General features: G+C 43.2%; 2 protein-coding genes across 3 annotated transcripts in view; one reads left to right on the top strand and one right to left on the bottom strand.

Annotated features, from left to right (window-relative positions):
• The window catches only part of Efcab14 (EF-hand calcium binding domain 14), a 41,821-nt gene extending 31,447 nt beyond the window's left edge, over positions 1 to 10,374 (top strand). For both annotated transcript variants that reach the window (XM_038333825.2, XM_038333824.2), the window contains 2 exons: positions 1,313 to 1,423; positions 6,912 to 10,374. In XM_038333825.2, coding sequence (XP_038189753.1) covers positions 1,313 to 1,423; positions 6,912 to 7,090 — 290 coding nt within the window. In that variant the 3' untranslated portion in view covers positions 7,091 to 10,374. The remainder of the gene's footprint in view (positions 1 to 1,312; positions 1,424 to 6,911) is intronic.
• A 2,818-nt stretch (positions 10,375 to 13,192) lies between these two features.
• On the bottom strand, positions 13,193 to 14,409 carry Tex38 (testis expressed 38). Its single transcript, XM_038335281.1, has 2 exons — positions 14,128 to 14,409; positions 13,193 to 13,797 (listed from the first exon to the last, which is right to left on the bottom strand). The coding sequence occupies exons 1-2, from the start codon at positions 14,249 to 14,251 to the stop codon at positions 13,193 to 13,195; spliced, it is 729 nt and encodes a 242-aa protein (XP_038191209.1). The 5' UTR covers positions 14,252 to 14,409.
• Between the last annotated feature and the right edge of the window lie 2,904 nt (positions 14,410 to 17,313).

Below are 17,313 nucleotides of genomic sequence, written 5' to 3'. Positions count from 1 at the left end.
GACGGTGTCCGCCAGCACCGATGAAAGCGAGTGAGTGATGCCTGAGCGCGCAGAGATGAGGCTGATGCACTTCACTTTCATTTAGCAAAAGCCCATTTTGTACTTGATTTGTACTCCAGTCTATTAAGGGGAGAACGGGTAATGTTTATCTGGAAATAGACTTCTCCATGCTGTCTGCATCCAATTATAGGCAAAAATGTTACTGTCATAGCTTATATTAAACCAGCCCTAAATGTTATATTTCTGTCATTGTGAGTGCATAAAATTTACTTAAAAATAAATATTAGTCCTCCTGAAAGTCATTAACATGTAATGATGGAATTATTCCATTTGCAGGCCTCTTGGCTGTAGGTAAGGACACAATCAATATTATCAGATGCATTAATTAACCATCTACTGATTTAGGCCTTGTGAGGACAGAACACGGTATTAGACAGTATTGGCTTTAAACCTCCTGCCTCAAGCATTCTTCAGCTATGGAGACGTCGGATAGATTCCCTTGGATTCTCTCCTGTGAGAGACAAAAATACTTTGAAGACCTTCCCCTAACATTATCTTATGGTAACATGGCTCAGGCCCCCAGGTCAGACTTAACAGCCTGTTTCCCAAGAAGTCAAAAGACTTAGCCAACGAAAGTCTTAGCATCTAGCATAAATGATGGCAGCTGTGTAGCTTGAGTATTCCTTACCCAGTAATATCCTTATCATTACTTATGAGGCTTATAGTATTATCAATTTGGGGTTCTTTCCTTTTTGGGGGTATTAGCAGGTTTTCTTTGAGTTAGTATTCAAGTCTAAATACAAAAATCATTCATGCTCGGCAGTGGTGGTGCACGCCTTTATTCCCAGCACTCAAGAGACAGAAGCAAGCAGATCTCTGTTAGTTCTGGTCTTCAGAGTGAGTTCCAGGACAGCCAAGGCTACACAGAAAAACAATCTTGAAAAAAAAATTCATTCATATTTCATATATGCATTGTCCATATACATATGGCCTAGTGTTAATTTTATTTGTATTTTTAGGTCACCTTTAATTGACTGTGACCATCACGTGAAGTTGTGTGGAATTTCCCCCTGTGTCTGTACTCTGAAAGCTTTAAATGGGGGCTCCTCAACCTGTGCAGGGGTTCTGTTTCAGACCTCAGTGTAATACTGATTCCTCCCGACTTGTCCACAAACATCCCTCAGTCCACGCCTTTAACTCTCAGCTACTCTGAAGTTGAATATGTGTACTGTTGTCCTAAAAGGTGACCTTCAATACTAGTTTAATTTGGTGTTAGAATTGATTGTAATAAAAGTGTATATGTTTGTTACAGAGCAAGTACAGAACTTCACATCAGATCCGTCAAAATTTTCACACTTTCTTGGAGATCAAATTGAGACCCAGCTAAAACCTATCTCCCTACCAGGGATTTCTAGCATCAAAGGTAACGTTAATGATGGGAATGTTCAAAACTGAAACTGTTATAGCTTTTTAATGTTTTCTTGTTTAAAAACAAAAGCCTATCTAATGGACTGGAGAGATGGCTCCGAGAGTGGTAAAGACTGAGTTCAGTTCCCAGAACATGTGTAAAAAAACAAAGAAAAAACAGGTGTGGTGCACACACCCTTCCAATGCCATCACTGGGGGTGTGGAGACAGCGGGTCCTAGGGGCTCAGTGTCCAGCCAGCCTAACCTACTTGTTGAGTTCCAAGCTAGTGAGAAATGCTTTCTCGAAAACAAAAAGGTGAACAGGGACCAGAGAGAGGGCTCAGTGGGTAACAGCGTTTATAGCCTGGTGACCTAAGTGCAAGCCCCAGAACCAACTAAGGTGGAGAAGATATATGGCTCCGGAGTTGTCCTCTGACCCTCACACGTGACATGTATACACCCACACACAATACCAATTTTTAAAAGGTGCACTGTGCCTGAGGAGTGACAGCGGAAGTTGTCCTCTGGCCTCCACGTGCCTGCAAACAGACAGGAACACATTACACACACATTTTATATCCAACATTATTGGGCCAGCTACAGAAGTCTGAGCAGCAGCTAATTGGTTGAGACAGAATTCAAACTGAGGCTGTCTCCAAAGCCTCCATAGTGTCTTTCAATATGTTTTAAGGTGTTCAGTCAAAAATGGGGATACACTGTAAGATACAGTCTGAACCAGACACAGTGGCACATGCCTCTAATCCCAGCACTCAGGAGGCTGAGGCACAAAGATAAAGAAATTGAGGCCAGCCTGTGCTATGTATAGTAAGAGTGTGTCTCCAAAGAAAGTCTTTTCTCTCCTCGTGGTTATGTTGTCTAATGCAGAGAACAGAAAAAAGCCAAAACAATTCTGTGAGATTAGCAAACAAGCCAGAGTTGACTGTTTTCAGGGTCCTCTAGAAGGGCAGTGAGCAAAATAAATACCCATAAAAGGCTGAGTTTCACAGGATGACGTTTGCCTTGTTCCAGTAAGGCCTTCTACTCTTCATTGTAAGGTTGAGGCCTCCTGCGGTTCTTGGGCTGTCTGGAAAATCACCCAGTTCTGGTCACATACCTTCCCCTGGCTCTTCACTTTACCTTAGATGCCCTTGTGCGTTGTGTCCCAGGTCTGGGGTAGGCACTTCCTATATATTACAATTTGTTTTGTTTGTTCCTACTTTGCATATGCTGCTCTATTGAAATTCCCTGGGAAGAAACAAAATTTAGCTTCCATGAGTAAAGTAACTGTCCTCTTCACTCCCTAACCTGCAGCTCAGAGCCTGGTAGACATGATTGTCATTCTTCCTCAGTACCAAATGGCAAGAGGCCTGTGGGGTCCAAGTGTGATCTTGAATAACTCAAGGAAAATATTCAGGAAGGCTTTTAAAGAAACACAGCCTAGAAACCTTCACTTCTTCAGTATTATGAATCTTTTCAGTAAGCATAAGAACTCAGTCGAGTCCTTTTTCTTTTTTATTTCTTCTAAATTTTTCCATTGTTTATTTTTACACAATTCTTAATGGTGTGTACTCTCTCCAAGTCCAGAGGCATCAGATCTTACTCATAAGAGTGTTTTAGTTTTTATCGTTTTTATTGAGCTATATATTTTTCTCTACTCCCCTCCCCTTCTGCCCTCTCCCATGGTCCCCATGGTCCCAATTTACTCAAGAGATCTTGTCTTTTCCTATGTCCCATGTAGTTTAGATCTGTGTATGTCTCTCTTAGGGTTCTCTTTGTTGTCTAGGTTCTCTGGGATTGCATTGAATCTATAGATTGCTTTTGGTAAGATTGCCATTTTTACTATGTTAATTCTACCTACCCAAGAGCATGGGAGATCTTAAAGTGTATCTTCTTCAATTTCTTTCTTTAAATATTTAAAGTTCTCATCATACAGGTCTTCCACTTGTTTGGTTAGAGTTACTCCAAGATATTTTATGCTATTAGTGAAGGGTGATGTTTCTCTGATTTTTTTCTCAGCCCATTTATCATCTATGTACAGGAGGGCTACTGATTTTTTCGAGTTAATCTTGTATCCTGCTACATTACTGAAGGTGTTTATGAGTTGTAGAAGTTCCTTGGTAGAATTTTTAGGGTCGCTTATGTAAACTATCATATCATCAGCAAATAGTGAGAGTTTGACTTCTTTTCTGATTTGTGTCCCCTTGATCTCCTTTTGGTGTCTTATTGCTCTAGCTAGGACCTCAAGTACTATATTGAATAGATATGGAGAGAGTGGAAAACCTTGTCTTGTTCCTGATTTCAGTGGGATCTCTGGGAGTTTCTCTCCACTTAGTTTGATGTTGGCTGTTGGCTTGCTGTATATCGCCATTATTATGTTTAGGTATGTCCCTTGTATCCCTGCTCTCTCCAAGTCTTTTATCATGAAGGGATGTTGTATTTTGTCGAAGACTTTTTCAGCATCTAGGTTACATAATTCTTGAGCTGCCAAACCATTGTTCAGAATGTGTCTACCAGTAGCCATGTATAATGAATCAATCCACTTTTCCTACATTTCTTGATGGTGGCTGTGCTAGTGGTCATAAAGTAGTTTGTGATCTTGAGTTCTTCCTTTTTTAAATTTCTTTTATTTTTGGATTATAATTACATCAACTCCTCCCTTTCTTTCTTTCCTCCCTCCAAAACCTCCCATATTCCCCTCCTTGCTCTCTCTCTTTCAACTTTATGGCCTCTTTTTTTCATTAATTGTTGCGTGTGTGTGTGTGTGTGTGTGTGTGTGTGTGTGTCTAAATATAACCTGCTCAGTGTGTATAATGTTACTCGTGTGTGTTTTCAGGAGTGACCATTTGGTCTTAGATAACCAATTGGTGTGCACTTCCCTGGAAAGTCTATTTCTCCTACTCTCTGCACTCCTTAGTTGCCTGGAGTTCTTTTGTATGGTTGAAGCTTCGTGGGCTTTCCCCATCCACTTTGGCATGTCTATTGTTGTTATCCTTGTTCAGTTCATGTTTAAGCATGTCTATTGGTAAGACTTTATAAAGCCGGGCAGTGGTTCACACCTTTAATCCCAGCACTCAGGAGGCAGAGGCAGGAGGATCTCTGTAATTTCAAGGCCAGCCTGGTCTATAACAGCTAGTTCCAGGACAGGTTCCAAGGTTCCAAAGCTACAGAGAAACCCTGTCTCGAAAAACCAAAAGAAAAAAAAAAGGCTTTATGGGTGTGTCTTCTGCAGTGTTCCCTGAGCCTTAGATATGGGAGTTGTTTTGTACCCATTGGGACTGGGCTCCACAACTCTGCATTTTTATTGGTTGTAGTTTTCACTAAAGCTTTCTGCTTGTTGCCAAGAGAACTATCCTTGATAAAGGACATTTCTACTACCCTTACCTGTGGATATAAGGACAAACATTTTTAGAGTATTGCTAGGAATTATGCTGGTTAGAGGTTCTCCTCCAAAGTCCGTGACTTCACTAGGCCTAGGTAGTTGACTAAGTTTCCAATACTAGGCATAATTTCCCTCCTAACTTAAGCAGGTATTATTAAGTCGAGTTAGAGAGCTGATGGTTACTGCCAAGGCATCCATGCCACTACTACACTCGTGAGGTTCTTGTGCCATGCTGGTCATCATTGTGTTTCCTAGGCATCATAGCAGGGTAGCATTCTTGGTTGCTTCCTTCCTTTGGAAGCTTAATTGGCACCTCTGGTACCAAAAAAGCTAATCCTTAGGAAGGAGGCTTTTGGGTCAGTTCCACCTCAAGGGCCTCTGGACTCTGCATCTGAAGTGCACAGTGTTTTCAGCAATATGGACTACCGTCCACCTCTGGTGGGGGAGGGCAGCCAAGGGCAGTGGCAGTAGCCTGTATGTTTTGGGGAGTCCTTGAACAAAACCGACCAACCAAAAGAGAACTTCTTATGCCTGATGTTGAGGTTTTTCTAGGTGGTCTTTGGCTTTTGGAAAGAGCATTATCAGCCCAGATGAGAATATTTCATTCAAACTATATTGTATATTTACACAAGACATATGTATATTATAAGGTTTGTTTATGTAAGTAGTTAATAGTATGATTCCTTTTGACTTTTTCAGATATACTTACCAATTTTACCCTCCTCCCTCCTGTGTTTATTTTCCTCTCAAGTCCCTGATTCTTGAGCTACTCAATTTCTGGATCCAGAAAGACAATGCTACATAGTAGAAAGAGCCCTACTAGGTAATATGAAAATTTGTACCCAACCATATTTGATACACTTCAGTGTTTTTCAAAGTTGGTTGATCTTTGTATTTTATAATCAGCAGTACTGAGAATGCAGCTCACATAAATATGTAGTACAATATAGCAAAAGTATCTTTAGGACCATTTCAGAAATTGGAAACTCAAGTCAGCAACTCAAATAGCAATTTTAAAAATCAAACATTCTAACACAACACAATCAAAAGATGTACTGATTTGATACATGCTAAAGAATAACGGCAAGAAAACATTAAAAAGCCTTTGTTTTCTACAAACCATTATGTTTCTATAAGAAGAGAAAACTTGGTATATACAATAAAAACACTGCAGTTCACAGCATACAATAGTCTCAAATCCAAAGCAAAGTGCAGCATTTGGTGGTGTGTGGCACAAGGACACATGCACTGCAAAGTGTACATGTTATGTGTCAGTCCAATTGTGTCCTGCAGATAACACCCCCAGAAGCACATCCACACAAAGTGTACATGTTATGTGCCAGTAAAATTGTGTCCTGCAAACTAACACTCCCCGAAACACCTCAGACTTGTTAAGCATATGACTCTTATTTAACATTTGGTCACTAAATGTTTAAAAATCATTTATTGTTGCCAAACCCAGAGCTGGTCGGTAGTGCCAGTCTCCATAACCAGCTTGCTCTGGGGATCCTGTCACCATTTTTTGAGGCTGGATTACAGAAAGGCCATCACGCCCTCGTGGCACTTGCCTCTCTTCTGGGTATCCAAACTCTGCTCTTCTCGCATGATGCCAAGCACTTTAGCCGCTGAGCCATCTTCCCGCCTGGTCATTCTGACTTAATGAGATCTTAAATCTTATCTTTTGTAGTCAAAATCTGCAACTAGTTCTGGTGTGTATGTATGAGAGAGAGAAAGAGAGGGGTGGGGAGAAGAGGAAGGAAAATGGCTGTTAGTTATTGGAGGCTAAAAGAGGGCATTTGACTCTGATCCATCTCTCCAGCCCCAAAGAACATTTTTTGAAGCAAAGTTGGGAGAGCTGTTTTGTTTTGTAGGGGAAAGGTTTGTTTGCATGGTGATAAGATCTCACCACGTAGCCTCTGCTGGCCTGGAACTTATTATGTAGGCTATTCTCAAATCCAAAGAGATCTGCCTGCCTCTACCCACCCACTCCCAAATGCTACCATTAAATGTATTTGACACCACACCTGGCAAAGTAGTTTTTCTTTTAATGCTTTGGAGATAGCTGAAGCTACTTTTAACTGTGTGCACAAACATCTAATGTCTGCTTTTTATTCCTGTTTAACAGACCTTCAGGACTTATTCCACAAGGCTGGTCAGGATGCGGTGGATGGGATGCTGACCTATCAGGAAATCTGGAATTCCCTAGGTTCTGGCATGCCAAGACCAGAGAGCTTGAGAGCCTTTGATTCCAATGGAGATGGAAGATACTCCTTCCAAGAGCTAAGAGTAGCTTTAGGTATCTAGTATCGACAGGCATATTTTGAAATGGATGTGTACCCTGGACTTCCTAAAATCTGCTTACCTAAAAGAAAAACCTCTTGACTTATCCATCAGCCTTCCAGCCCTTCACACTATTGTAGCAGACACATTGCCACCTTTTAACTTGTTTGAAAATGCTATTTAAAAAAGTTATTTTTTTAAAAAAAATTACTTATAATATGATGTTTGGAAATCTATGATTTCCTGAAGCCAGAAATATCTTGTAACTTAAAAGTTGCCAGGAGAAAAATAATAAAGCCCTCTATCTCTTTCCTGTTTTTGAGGGGAAGAGACTTTATCTTTTAAAGCTGGAAAGTGTATATATAGAGATAATAAGTCACTGTTTATATTTCATATGAATTTGCCTTAAATTAGCTGCACTTTATAGAGCCTCAGAATATGTCTTTTCTTTGAAAGATGAGTCTTTTCTGTTTATAAATACACAAATGAAAGGTTGTGCATATTGTATAGAGAGTCAGAAGAAGGGCTTTGAACAGGATGAACAAATGATTTGTGTGTGATTGACAGTCTGCTCTGGGTGGTAGCTGAAACTGTTCACATCTCTTTTAGGTAACCCTCAAGGGCCTTGGTGCCACCATCGGGTTTGTTTGGTCTGGGAGCTGGGGCATCAGTTCACTGAGTGGACGCTGTGCACAGGATGCCTGCTCCAGGTGCAGGAAAATCAGATTCTAGTCATTGCTCCTAGTCCTAACATAAAAACCAGAGAAGTCTTGTTGAGATTTCCCTCATTTTTAATTATCTCTCAAGGTTTATGAGCATAAAGGTTATTCAGTGGGGAATTATGTTTTCTCCTCAAGCAAGCTAGATTTTGTCTTCTCTACCAATACACTCAAGACTACCTTAAAGTTGTAACTGCCTACCTGTGGCACCATCTCCAGTCTGGAAGGCCAAGGCTCATGTCCTTGGTCACTATGTCAGATTAGTTGTCCAGGGCATTAGAGAACAGCTCTGAGTTTTGACTCGGGAAACAACACCCTCTGGAATTTGACCTCTGAGCTAACCAAGAACTTGCTTTAGTTCTTGGCAGGACACTGAAAGGCAAATGCAGTCAAATGAAATGTGAAATCCTGTGCTCTGATCACGGTTGTGCACTCAGAAGTAGCTGTAGGTTTTCTGTCCAAAGGACACCTCAGCGCCAAGCAGGCTTGGAGCAGGGGCCTTCCGGTGATGTTGGCAGTTTTTCCAGATCTAAAAAACAAGTACAGTGCTTCCCCCTTTGCATACTTTGTGGGCAAGTCACGAAAGGTCTGACTAGAAGGAAATCACCAATGTCACTATATGTTGAGAGCACTTCCAGTGTTGTTCTTAGGTGTCTCTGGGCACCATGAGAGGAAGACCACACAGAACCTTGCTTCACTGTAGCCAGTCAGGGAAACTGCAGGCTTCTTTCGTATTGATCATTCCTGTGTAATTGTGTTCCAGTTGCCCTGTCAGCTGTGGATCGTCCAGTACCCTTAAACCTTTAAAGATGTTGGAGTTTGGTTTGGTTTGGTTTTGTATTTTATTTCCTTTACATGCTATTCATCTTAGTGTTGGCTTTTTTCCCCTAGACATATTAAAACTCAGTGAAGGCAAGATAAAGTTTTCCTGTGCGTTTGTCTTCTTATCTCACGTTTCTTCCTCTTTAAAGTTTTTGCCTTAACGTTTGCCTTGCCCATCTATGCTGTCACTTTCTTGGAAAGGTTGAAAATACACTTCAACATTAACCTGGCACTTTAGTAACTCGAAGGTCACTCTTGCTCTTCTGGCTGCCTTCTGTACTCCCCTCTTTTTAATAAATAGGTATATACCCTTACAGATTTTGTAATAACCAAATAAAGTTCTAGCAATAAATTGAATTATTCTGCTATATTTGTATATATTGTAACATAAATAGTATGTCTGTACCTGGAAGGTATTTTTTTTGAGAACTGATTTATATGATATATACTGAGGGTAATGTAGCTTGTCCTTTTTAGTTTTAAGTTTTTATTTGTAGGCAGATACTTTCAAGACACCTTAACTCTTTGTGGTATATGCATTCGGGGGGAAGCAGGGTTTGTTTCTTGGTCTTTCTTCTGTTCTTCTTCCTTCAAGCTTGTCTGTCAGCATTACCCCTGAGCCATGCATTGTATCCTCCACTCCCCTACCAAGTTGGCCAGAGGTATCCATAACTGTCCTGGCCTATGATAACTCATCCTGCCTGAGGCATTACCAGATCTCCTGGGTAGAGGTAGGTATCTTATCCTCCTTTGCTAAAACTTGGAGATACTCACTGGCTTAGGAGCCCCAGACGCCTATCGCTCAGTGCAGACTGGGGTTTTCATTTGTTTACTGTTAACTTGTGCATTGGTGCCTTGTGTTAGTCAGGCTTCACCAGCCACAGATCACCTCTGAGAGAAGAACCAGATGGTGGTGGTGAGTTTGGCTTTGGGTTTAAATCCTGTGGCCTTGCCAATCAGCAGCTCTTGAGTGCTTACCACCTTAGTTTCTTAAAGCATTGCTCCTTGGCCCTTCGCTTCATTGCTGTGAACCTTCTAGCATTATATTTGCGGAATAATCTTCCTCAAGCTATTCATGGTAGTACATGCCTGTAACTCCAGCCCTTGGGAGGCTGAGGCAGGAAACTAATGAGTTCTAGTCCAGTCTTGGTTACACAGTGAGATCTTGTCTCAGAAAAAGGCCTAGCTTAGAGATGACTGCAGTGGCACTTAAGGAGCAGAACGATGCTTGGCACTTGAGGATGAGTCTGGTGCAAATGAGCTGAGGAGTGGACGTCGCATTCCACTGCCAGCTCCTTCCCCTTCCGTGTAGCCTTCTCTTTGTCGTTTCTCGACACGGCCCCATCAGCCTCCCTCTCTGGTCCCAGTGGTCACAGTTGAAGATTTTGACTGTGATAGGCTCACACTCATAATGGCCTGTTGAGTTGTTTTTAGTGACAGCTTTTGTTTGCTACACACCTCATTGGCTTGCTTACCAGCCATCTAGATGTGGTCCCTTCTCTCATAGTCAAGCCAGAATACATTTGGGTATTCCTGAGACTTGAGAGAGCATGTATTGTTTGTTATATGAACCTAACCTACCTTGTTGTTTTCTCATATTAAGAAATGTAAATCTACTTTATATTATTGGAGCTATTTTGGTAATGTATAAGCAATTTTGGTTCTGTTTAGGGAGTGGATTCAAGGTTTCCATGACTTCATTGGAGCTTTACTGACTTCCTATCAGTATAGCCATTTTAATTTAAATAAAACATTTCCTTTCTCTCACTGTGTCTGACTAAAATCTTCCCTGCTTCCCTAATCCCTGTTTTTATGAACTGCTTTCTGCCTCCTCTTGAAATCAAAAGCTATTAGTATCACAAGACAGTATTCAAGACTCTGCCTTAGGAATTACCATGTTTTGTCAAGAAGGCTCCTGAGGCCAAAAAAAAAAAAAAAAAACCCTGCAAGAATTGTCTCTGCTGTTGGCTACCTGCCAGACCCCTTTGTGGGACCCGCCTACATTACTCCTTTGCTGAAGACACCACATACTCTGTTCACAGGACAGAAATCAAGTTGGAACTGGGCAGGAAGCTTCCTTCCTAATGGATAGGTAGCCCTCATAATGCATGGAGGTCTCTCCAGGCTGCAGGGAGAGAAAAGCCATCAACAGTCAGCTGTGGATCCTGTGTATCATGCTACCGACCACCAGACAAGATGTGCCCACTTGACAACAGGGAACTCATGACTAGTATCATAAGACCAACTAAAAGCCTGTATCTGGGAATGTCATAGGCCGTACTATAGAGACTCATAACCACCCAAAGTGAGGGTTGAATGTCCATCCATAATTGAGGCATATGTCCTCTCCAGGCTCAGGGTCCCTTGTAGAAGGGGTAGACGGAATACACAAGCTGGAGGAAGTAGGGGAGGGGATAGAATACTAACATTGAACTTGTGGCTTTGGGCTCTCAGACCCACTGTAGTTGTGATCACCTACACAAGACAGGACCTGCCAACATCCAGTCATGGGTCAGGAAAGGAGCTCATGAGGCCCCACCCCTCCCTGAGGACTTAAATGCAGTTCATGGTTGTCCTGGATGGGACATTTATTTTTGTAAGTAAGTAGTGTAGCCACTGGTAAGCAACCTTAATGAAATTCATTGTTGGTGTTTTTTGTTTGCTTGTTTTGTTTTTCAGAGAAGACATGAAAGGATTACAGTGTTTGACTTGAGTAGTGAAGGCTGCAGAGCTCAGGCTTTGGGCAGATTCAGGATGAGAGGGAGCAAGGTGGGGCAAGGACTGAGGCTGCGCTGGTGTTCATCAGAAGCTCCACGTGGACCTGTTTATGTTTTCAGATTCTATTTAAAGAACGTGGTTTTTTTTTTTTTTAAAGTTCCATTGGATTGGAGGAAGAAAAAAGAAAGATAAGGGCCTAAAACCCATTGCTAGAGAGTTTGTATAGACAGGACTGGGACTTTTGTATACACACAAAAAAATTAACTACATATTTACCAAGTTCTGGGAATCCTCTTCTCTCCCTTACCATATATACACAAAATCTGAGGCCCTTCCACTCACCATTTACAGACATGGGTTTGGCTCATTTCCCTAGTGAAAGGATGTCTGGAAATACATAGTTCAGTAACAGAGCTCTTGCCAGGCATGCACAAATCCATGTTCAATCCCCAGTGCTGGGGTCGGGGGGGAGCAGGAGATAAAAAGGAGAAATTCCTATTCTGTGGCTGGGCCACTCCTAATCTTAGAACTGGTAGTGTTATAGGTAGTGTTAATCGTCAGTCCTTTCAGGGCTGTTTGCAGAAGATAGTAACATTCCCATGTAATGGATCTTAACTTCTGAGGAGCCATGTTTATCTTTAGGAAGAATATAAATGGTGCTATAGAAGTGGCTCAGTGGTTAAGAGCACTGGGTGGTTTTCCAGAGGACCCAGGTTCAATTCCCAGCGCCCACATAGAGGTCCACAATTGTCTGTAACTCCAGTTCTAGGAGATCTAATGCCCTCTTCTGGCTTCCATGCGCACAGACATACATGAAGGCAAAACATCCATACACATAGAATTAAAGAAAAATTTAAAGAAAGATATAAACGATAAAGCCAAGTATGAGGATGCAAACCTGAAATCCAGCACTCAGAAGACTGAGGCAGGAGGATCAGGAGTTTAAAGGTAGCCTACATACGCAAGCCAGCCTGGAATATTGTGAGCCCCCATCTCAAAAAAAGAAGATGGGAGAAGAGGAGGAAAGAAAGGATAAGATACAAACTAGGTGTAATTCTAGAAGATGTGCTGACCAACCAGTCTGTCAATTAATGACAACCTCCACACACTAATGCTTTTAATCAGTGTTCTAACAAGACATGGCTAAGCAAATACACCATGGGGTATGTATGGTAGAGTTACTAGGAAGTTAGATGCCAGAAAAATGTGAACTGGAGAGCTAGCCATGCAACAGTGAAGGCATATGCATTGAGAACCCCGAGCCTGCATCTCCTGACAGGAGGATCTGAATAGCAGCTGTCACCGTTCTTGGGGATATTAGAAATAAAGGACAAAGACAGCCAGCTAAGAATCAATACATGGCAAATAACAGTCCAGCTATACTGTAATGGCATTTGTTAGGCCTATGACATAGCCAGTGTGGGTCATCACAGCCTTCACCAACTGTCCTTTTATGGCCCCTGTGCTTCCCACCCTGCTGAACAGCAGTATCTGGAGGCCTACCTAGGTCAGAGCCTAGCACTTATTTGGGCTTGAATACTGGATGGAGGAATATTGAGTCCAGCCATAAGTATTGGTTCAGCATGTCTCCCAAATGCTAACCTTCATTCAGTCCCCGGAACATGCAACAGTGAAACTCGTGACCAGATTGATTTGCAAAGTGCTATAGTCACATGCTAAAGACATTGCCCTTCTAGAAACTAATGAGAGGGGAGAGACGTAGACTTTTTTAAAAAAAAAAAAATTTATTGATGTGATGTCCAGATGGTTCTAACCTCTTTGCCAATACCAATTCCTTGAGGTTATTTCTGTTTTCTACCAAAAGGAGACTTTGGTACCTGCAGCTCCCACCCTCAATGAGAGGAGACTACAGTTCTGAAGCAAAGGGCTTGACATTAAAACAGTTTGTCCCATGGGCCAGTATGGGGAGGGAACAGAAATGAACTTTCTTTTCAGAGTAGTTGGCCAAAGGGTAGGAGACAGAGTGGTTCATCATGGGAGGCAGGTTGCCGAGGGACAGGGCAAAGGGCACCTCTTGAAAAATGGGTAATGGGATTGGGGAGTCAGTCGGAGGCTGTGGCATTGTTGAAGACTGGGGCTGCTTTGGAACCACCAAAGCATGTTGCAAGGGAACAGAGGCTTCACCCCTAGGACTGCTGTCTTGCACAATACAGTTCCCACCTTCAGAGATATCCAGCTCCCATAAAGAATCTGAATTCTGAACTTCGGTCTCAGTCTTGGTGCCAGCAAAAGGAGGGCCAGTATTAATGGCTGTATCCATGCCATGGTGACGCCGCTTGTTTATCCAGTACAACAGTGGGCTGTAGGTGAACATGGCAGCTCTCATCACTTCCACCCACTGCTGGGCGTGTTCTTCTCTCTGCAAGTTCTTCTTCCAATGCAGAAAGAGTATGCAGCTGCCTATTAGCGAGGAACACAGCCCCAGGAATCCAACGCACAAGGAGACCCACACTAAGGCAGTAAGAAAGAAAACTGATGTGCTCAGGTAAGGCCTCATCAACATTACTCTCTCAATTCCTTCCCTCCCTCCTCATTCTCTTGCTAGACTTCCAAGTTACTTAAAGGACCATTTTAGCTATTTACAGATAAGAAACACTAGGTCTAGAAATCGTAAGAGCTAAGTCGGCATCTCAGGAGTCCTGTGTCTAGGAAGGATTATCATCTAATTGCTAAGCACTCCAAGCAGCCACTACTCGTTTGACCATGCAAAATATTTTCCCTATTTGTCCCCCGTGTTAAGGGCACAAAGTGAGGGGCAGGGACTAGAGGTCCCTTACTTACTGCCAGGGAGGCTCAGGTCCTCCTTTTGGGAATCCATAAAGGTCAGCCTTAGCGTCCAGCCTAACGCTCTGGGGAGAAGAAATTCTCTCCACCAATAGGAGTCCTCAGAAGGCCCAGGCCTCATTGTTCTCTAAAGGAAAGGTCATCAGGTTCTGTTCACCGGGCATTCCAAGGGCCATGTTTGTGGAGTAGTCCTGTTAATGGACGGGAGGAACCCATCCAGTGGCATCTCATAAACAACATTACCTACTGCTTCTACCAATGACTGAGCCACCAGGAGAGTTGTCTGCCCTCACCCTTGCAGTGAACCAGTAGAACTAGCCCCCAGGAAAGGGCCCTGGCACTCTCAAGGAGCTAACCACGTGGTTGGTGATTAAGGAAACATCTCTGGATACCTTCCCCGATGCTGATTGGGACAGAGAGCACACAGAACATTGGGCACACCTGCCCTCAACAAATCTTGGGCCAAGTTGTCAGAAGAAAACTGGCTCAAGGGAGCCAAGTAGTCAGCACCTCCTTTGGCTCCTACAATCTCTTTTATTTATGTTTCATTTCTTCAACAAGTGCTGGCAAGTGTCTTGGGCCCTGCGGGAATCTCCGCTGTCTAATCCTCCATCCTTCTCCAGCCTAACCTCCCTCCTTGTCCTTCACACTCCATTCCCCCTGGCCAGCCAAACAGAGACCCTCCCCCTACACACACACACACACACACACACACACACACACACACACACACCACCTTGGGAGTTTTGCTCATGCTGCTTCCTCCCTTGGGAGTGCTGCTTCTCATTTTCCCACTGAGTATCCCCCTAACCCCCCACAGTATAACAAATAGCCCTTTCAGTTTTCTTCCCAGAAGAGCATTAGAGTTGTCTAGTCCAACTCCCTTCAGGTTGCCTGAGCCCTGAGGGGGCCAGGTCTCACCTACCCAGCAACCAATCTCCCAGGATTTATTGAAGCCAGGGCCTTGCTTATCACTTCGTAAGGCAACTTGATCTATTTATAGGCAGCTCAGTTAGAAAGTCCTTGCGAGTTAAGCCTAAATCAACTCACAGAAGGACATACCAACCTGTCCTAACTTGAATTCTTACCATTTAGTTTTTCTCAATATAGCCCCCATTGTGCCTTGAGACACTCTTGGTTGCTTTTATATTTCCCTGACCTAAATACCAGACAGAAACCATGTAAAGAGGAAAGGTTTCATTTAGCTCCTGGTTCAGAGGGTTCATTCCATAGTTGCTTGGTCCCATGTGGATGGGCAGAACATCCCCGCCTCAGAGGAACGTGTGGCAGAAGACCCAGCCGCGGAGGAACGTGTGGCAGAAGACCCAGCCGCCAAGGAACGTGTGGCAGAAGAGCGCTGCTCACATGGCGCTCACATCGCAGCAACCAGGAAGCTCAGTGCAGGGCCAGAGCCCAGGTCTGAGCCATAACCTTCAAAGTCCTGCCCTTTGTGACCTTCCTCTGACCAGACTTTTCACAGTTTCCACAGCCTCCCAAAACAGTGCCACCAGGTGGGAATATTTTGAGCTCGTTGCCGTCATTTCAGATTCCAACCAGAGCAGCGCTGTTTACGGAGTTCTGGTTCCACCTATTGCCCCCGCTTTTCCTCCTCCTGGTTGGTGCTTTCCTTTTCTCCTGGTCTCTAAGTGTTAGCATGCTCCAGGGCTCAACCTTTAGCATTCTATCTGCATTCCCTCCTCAGGGAACTTATCCACAGTTCTAACATTAAAGAACACAAATACCACGATAATTCACAACTTCATACCTCCAGCCTGGAACACACCCCAGAACTCTAGAGTCACATCCCCAACAGTCTGGTTGCCCTCCTTTCTTGCCTTTCAATTAAGTTATACTTACTCTTGGTTTTAGAGTAGGAAAATTACTCACCCTTGGAAGTTTCCATATTTGCTCCACATACTGGGTGACCCTTTGAAAGTAGGCCGTGTTATTCATCTGCTCAAAGCCTATGGCAATTTCCCATCTCACTCGGATAAAAGCCAATTCTTAGCCACAGCCTCCAAAGCCACCCATCGGCATCATCTCTGCCTCTGTCTCCTCACTCACTGGGATAACCTCTTGTCTTTTCACAACAGTATAATCATGCTTTGCATTATCTGTTTCTTAGCTAGTCTGCTCCTGCAAGTCTCCATATAAATCGGTCCTTCACTCACTCAGATCTCGTGCCTGGGCAATCCCCCTGTTTGCGTCTCTCACCGCCCTTTGTTTTTTCTACATACAAGCACTGTCACTTCTCCTTCCCCACTAAAACGTAAACTCCATGGATTTATGTAAGCATCGTGCTTGCATCAGTTACTTTTCTGTTGCTCTAATAAAAAAATTACCCTCTCTGAGGAGTGGATGGGATGGGGGTGGGGAGGAAGGTGAAGGGAATGGGAAGTGGGGAAGGAGTGGGAACTGGGATTGGTATGCAAAATGAAAAAAGATAGTTTGTTTTCTTTTAATAAAAAAATAAAAAAAGACAAAGGAAAGAAATTTCCTTCGGGTCACAGCCAGCATGAAAAAAATTAGTAAAGAGAGATTCTGCAAATATGTAAATGTGTGCAACAATGTACTGTATTAGGAGTCAAAATCAGAACCTATTTTAGTGCTAACATCAAGCCCATAGGAGAAATTAAAAACAAAAATTAAAAAGATACCATGACTGAGGCAATTTATAGAACAAGGGTCTTTTTGGCTTAGAGTTCCAGAAAGAGGGTCTGTAATGACAGAGGCAGCATGCCAGCAGGAGGATGGGACAAGGGGCTGAAAGATCACATCCTTATCCAAATGCAGGAAGCAGAATGCAATAACTGGAAGTGGGGCAAGCCTACAAACTCTCAAAGCCTGCCCCCTGTGATACACTTCCACCAGCAAGGCTCTGCCTCCTAAAGGTTCACAGCCTCCCCAACAGGGGAACAAGTGTTCAGAAACCCGAGTCTATGGGGTAGTCCTCCCTCAGACCACCACAGGTCTAAAGTTTTAGATAATGATAACTTCTGTACAAAGGAGAGGGTGGTAACAGGGTGAAGTTGAGTAAAAATACTCTAAAGGGAGGGGGGGGTGATATGGCTCAGCAGTTAAAAGGCACTTGCCATGTGAGCCTGGTGACCTGTGCTGGATCCCTGGAAACCATGGAAAGGAGGGAGGAGAGAAAATTGTCCTCAAAATTGTCTTCTGCCTGCC

This window comes from Arvicola amphibius, chromosome 6 (assembly GCF_903992535.2).
Source record: "Arvicola amphibius chromosome 6, mArvAmp1.2, whole genome shotgun sequence".
NCBI classification, from domain to species: domain Eukaryota; kingdom Metazoa; phylum Chordata; class Mammalia; order Rodentia; family Cricetidae; genus Arvicola; species Arvicola amphibius.
The sequence above is the reverse complement of the archived record's forward strand: the minus strand, read 5'-3'. Positions and strand labels throughout refer to the sequence as shown.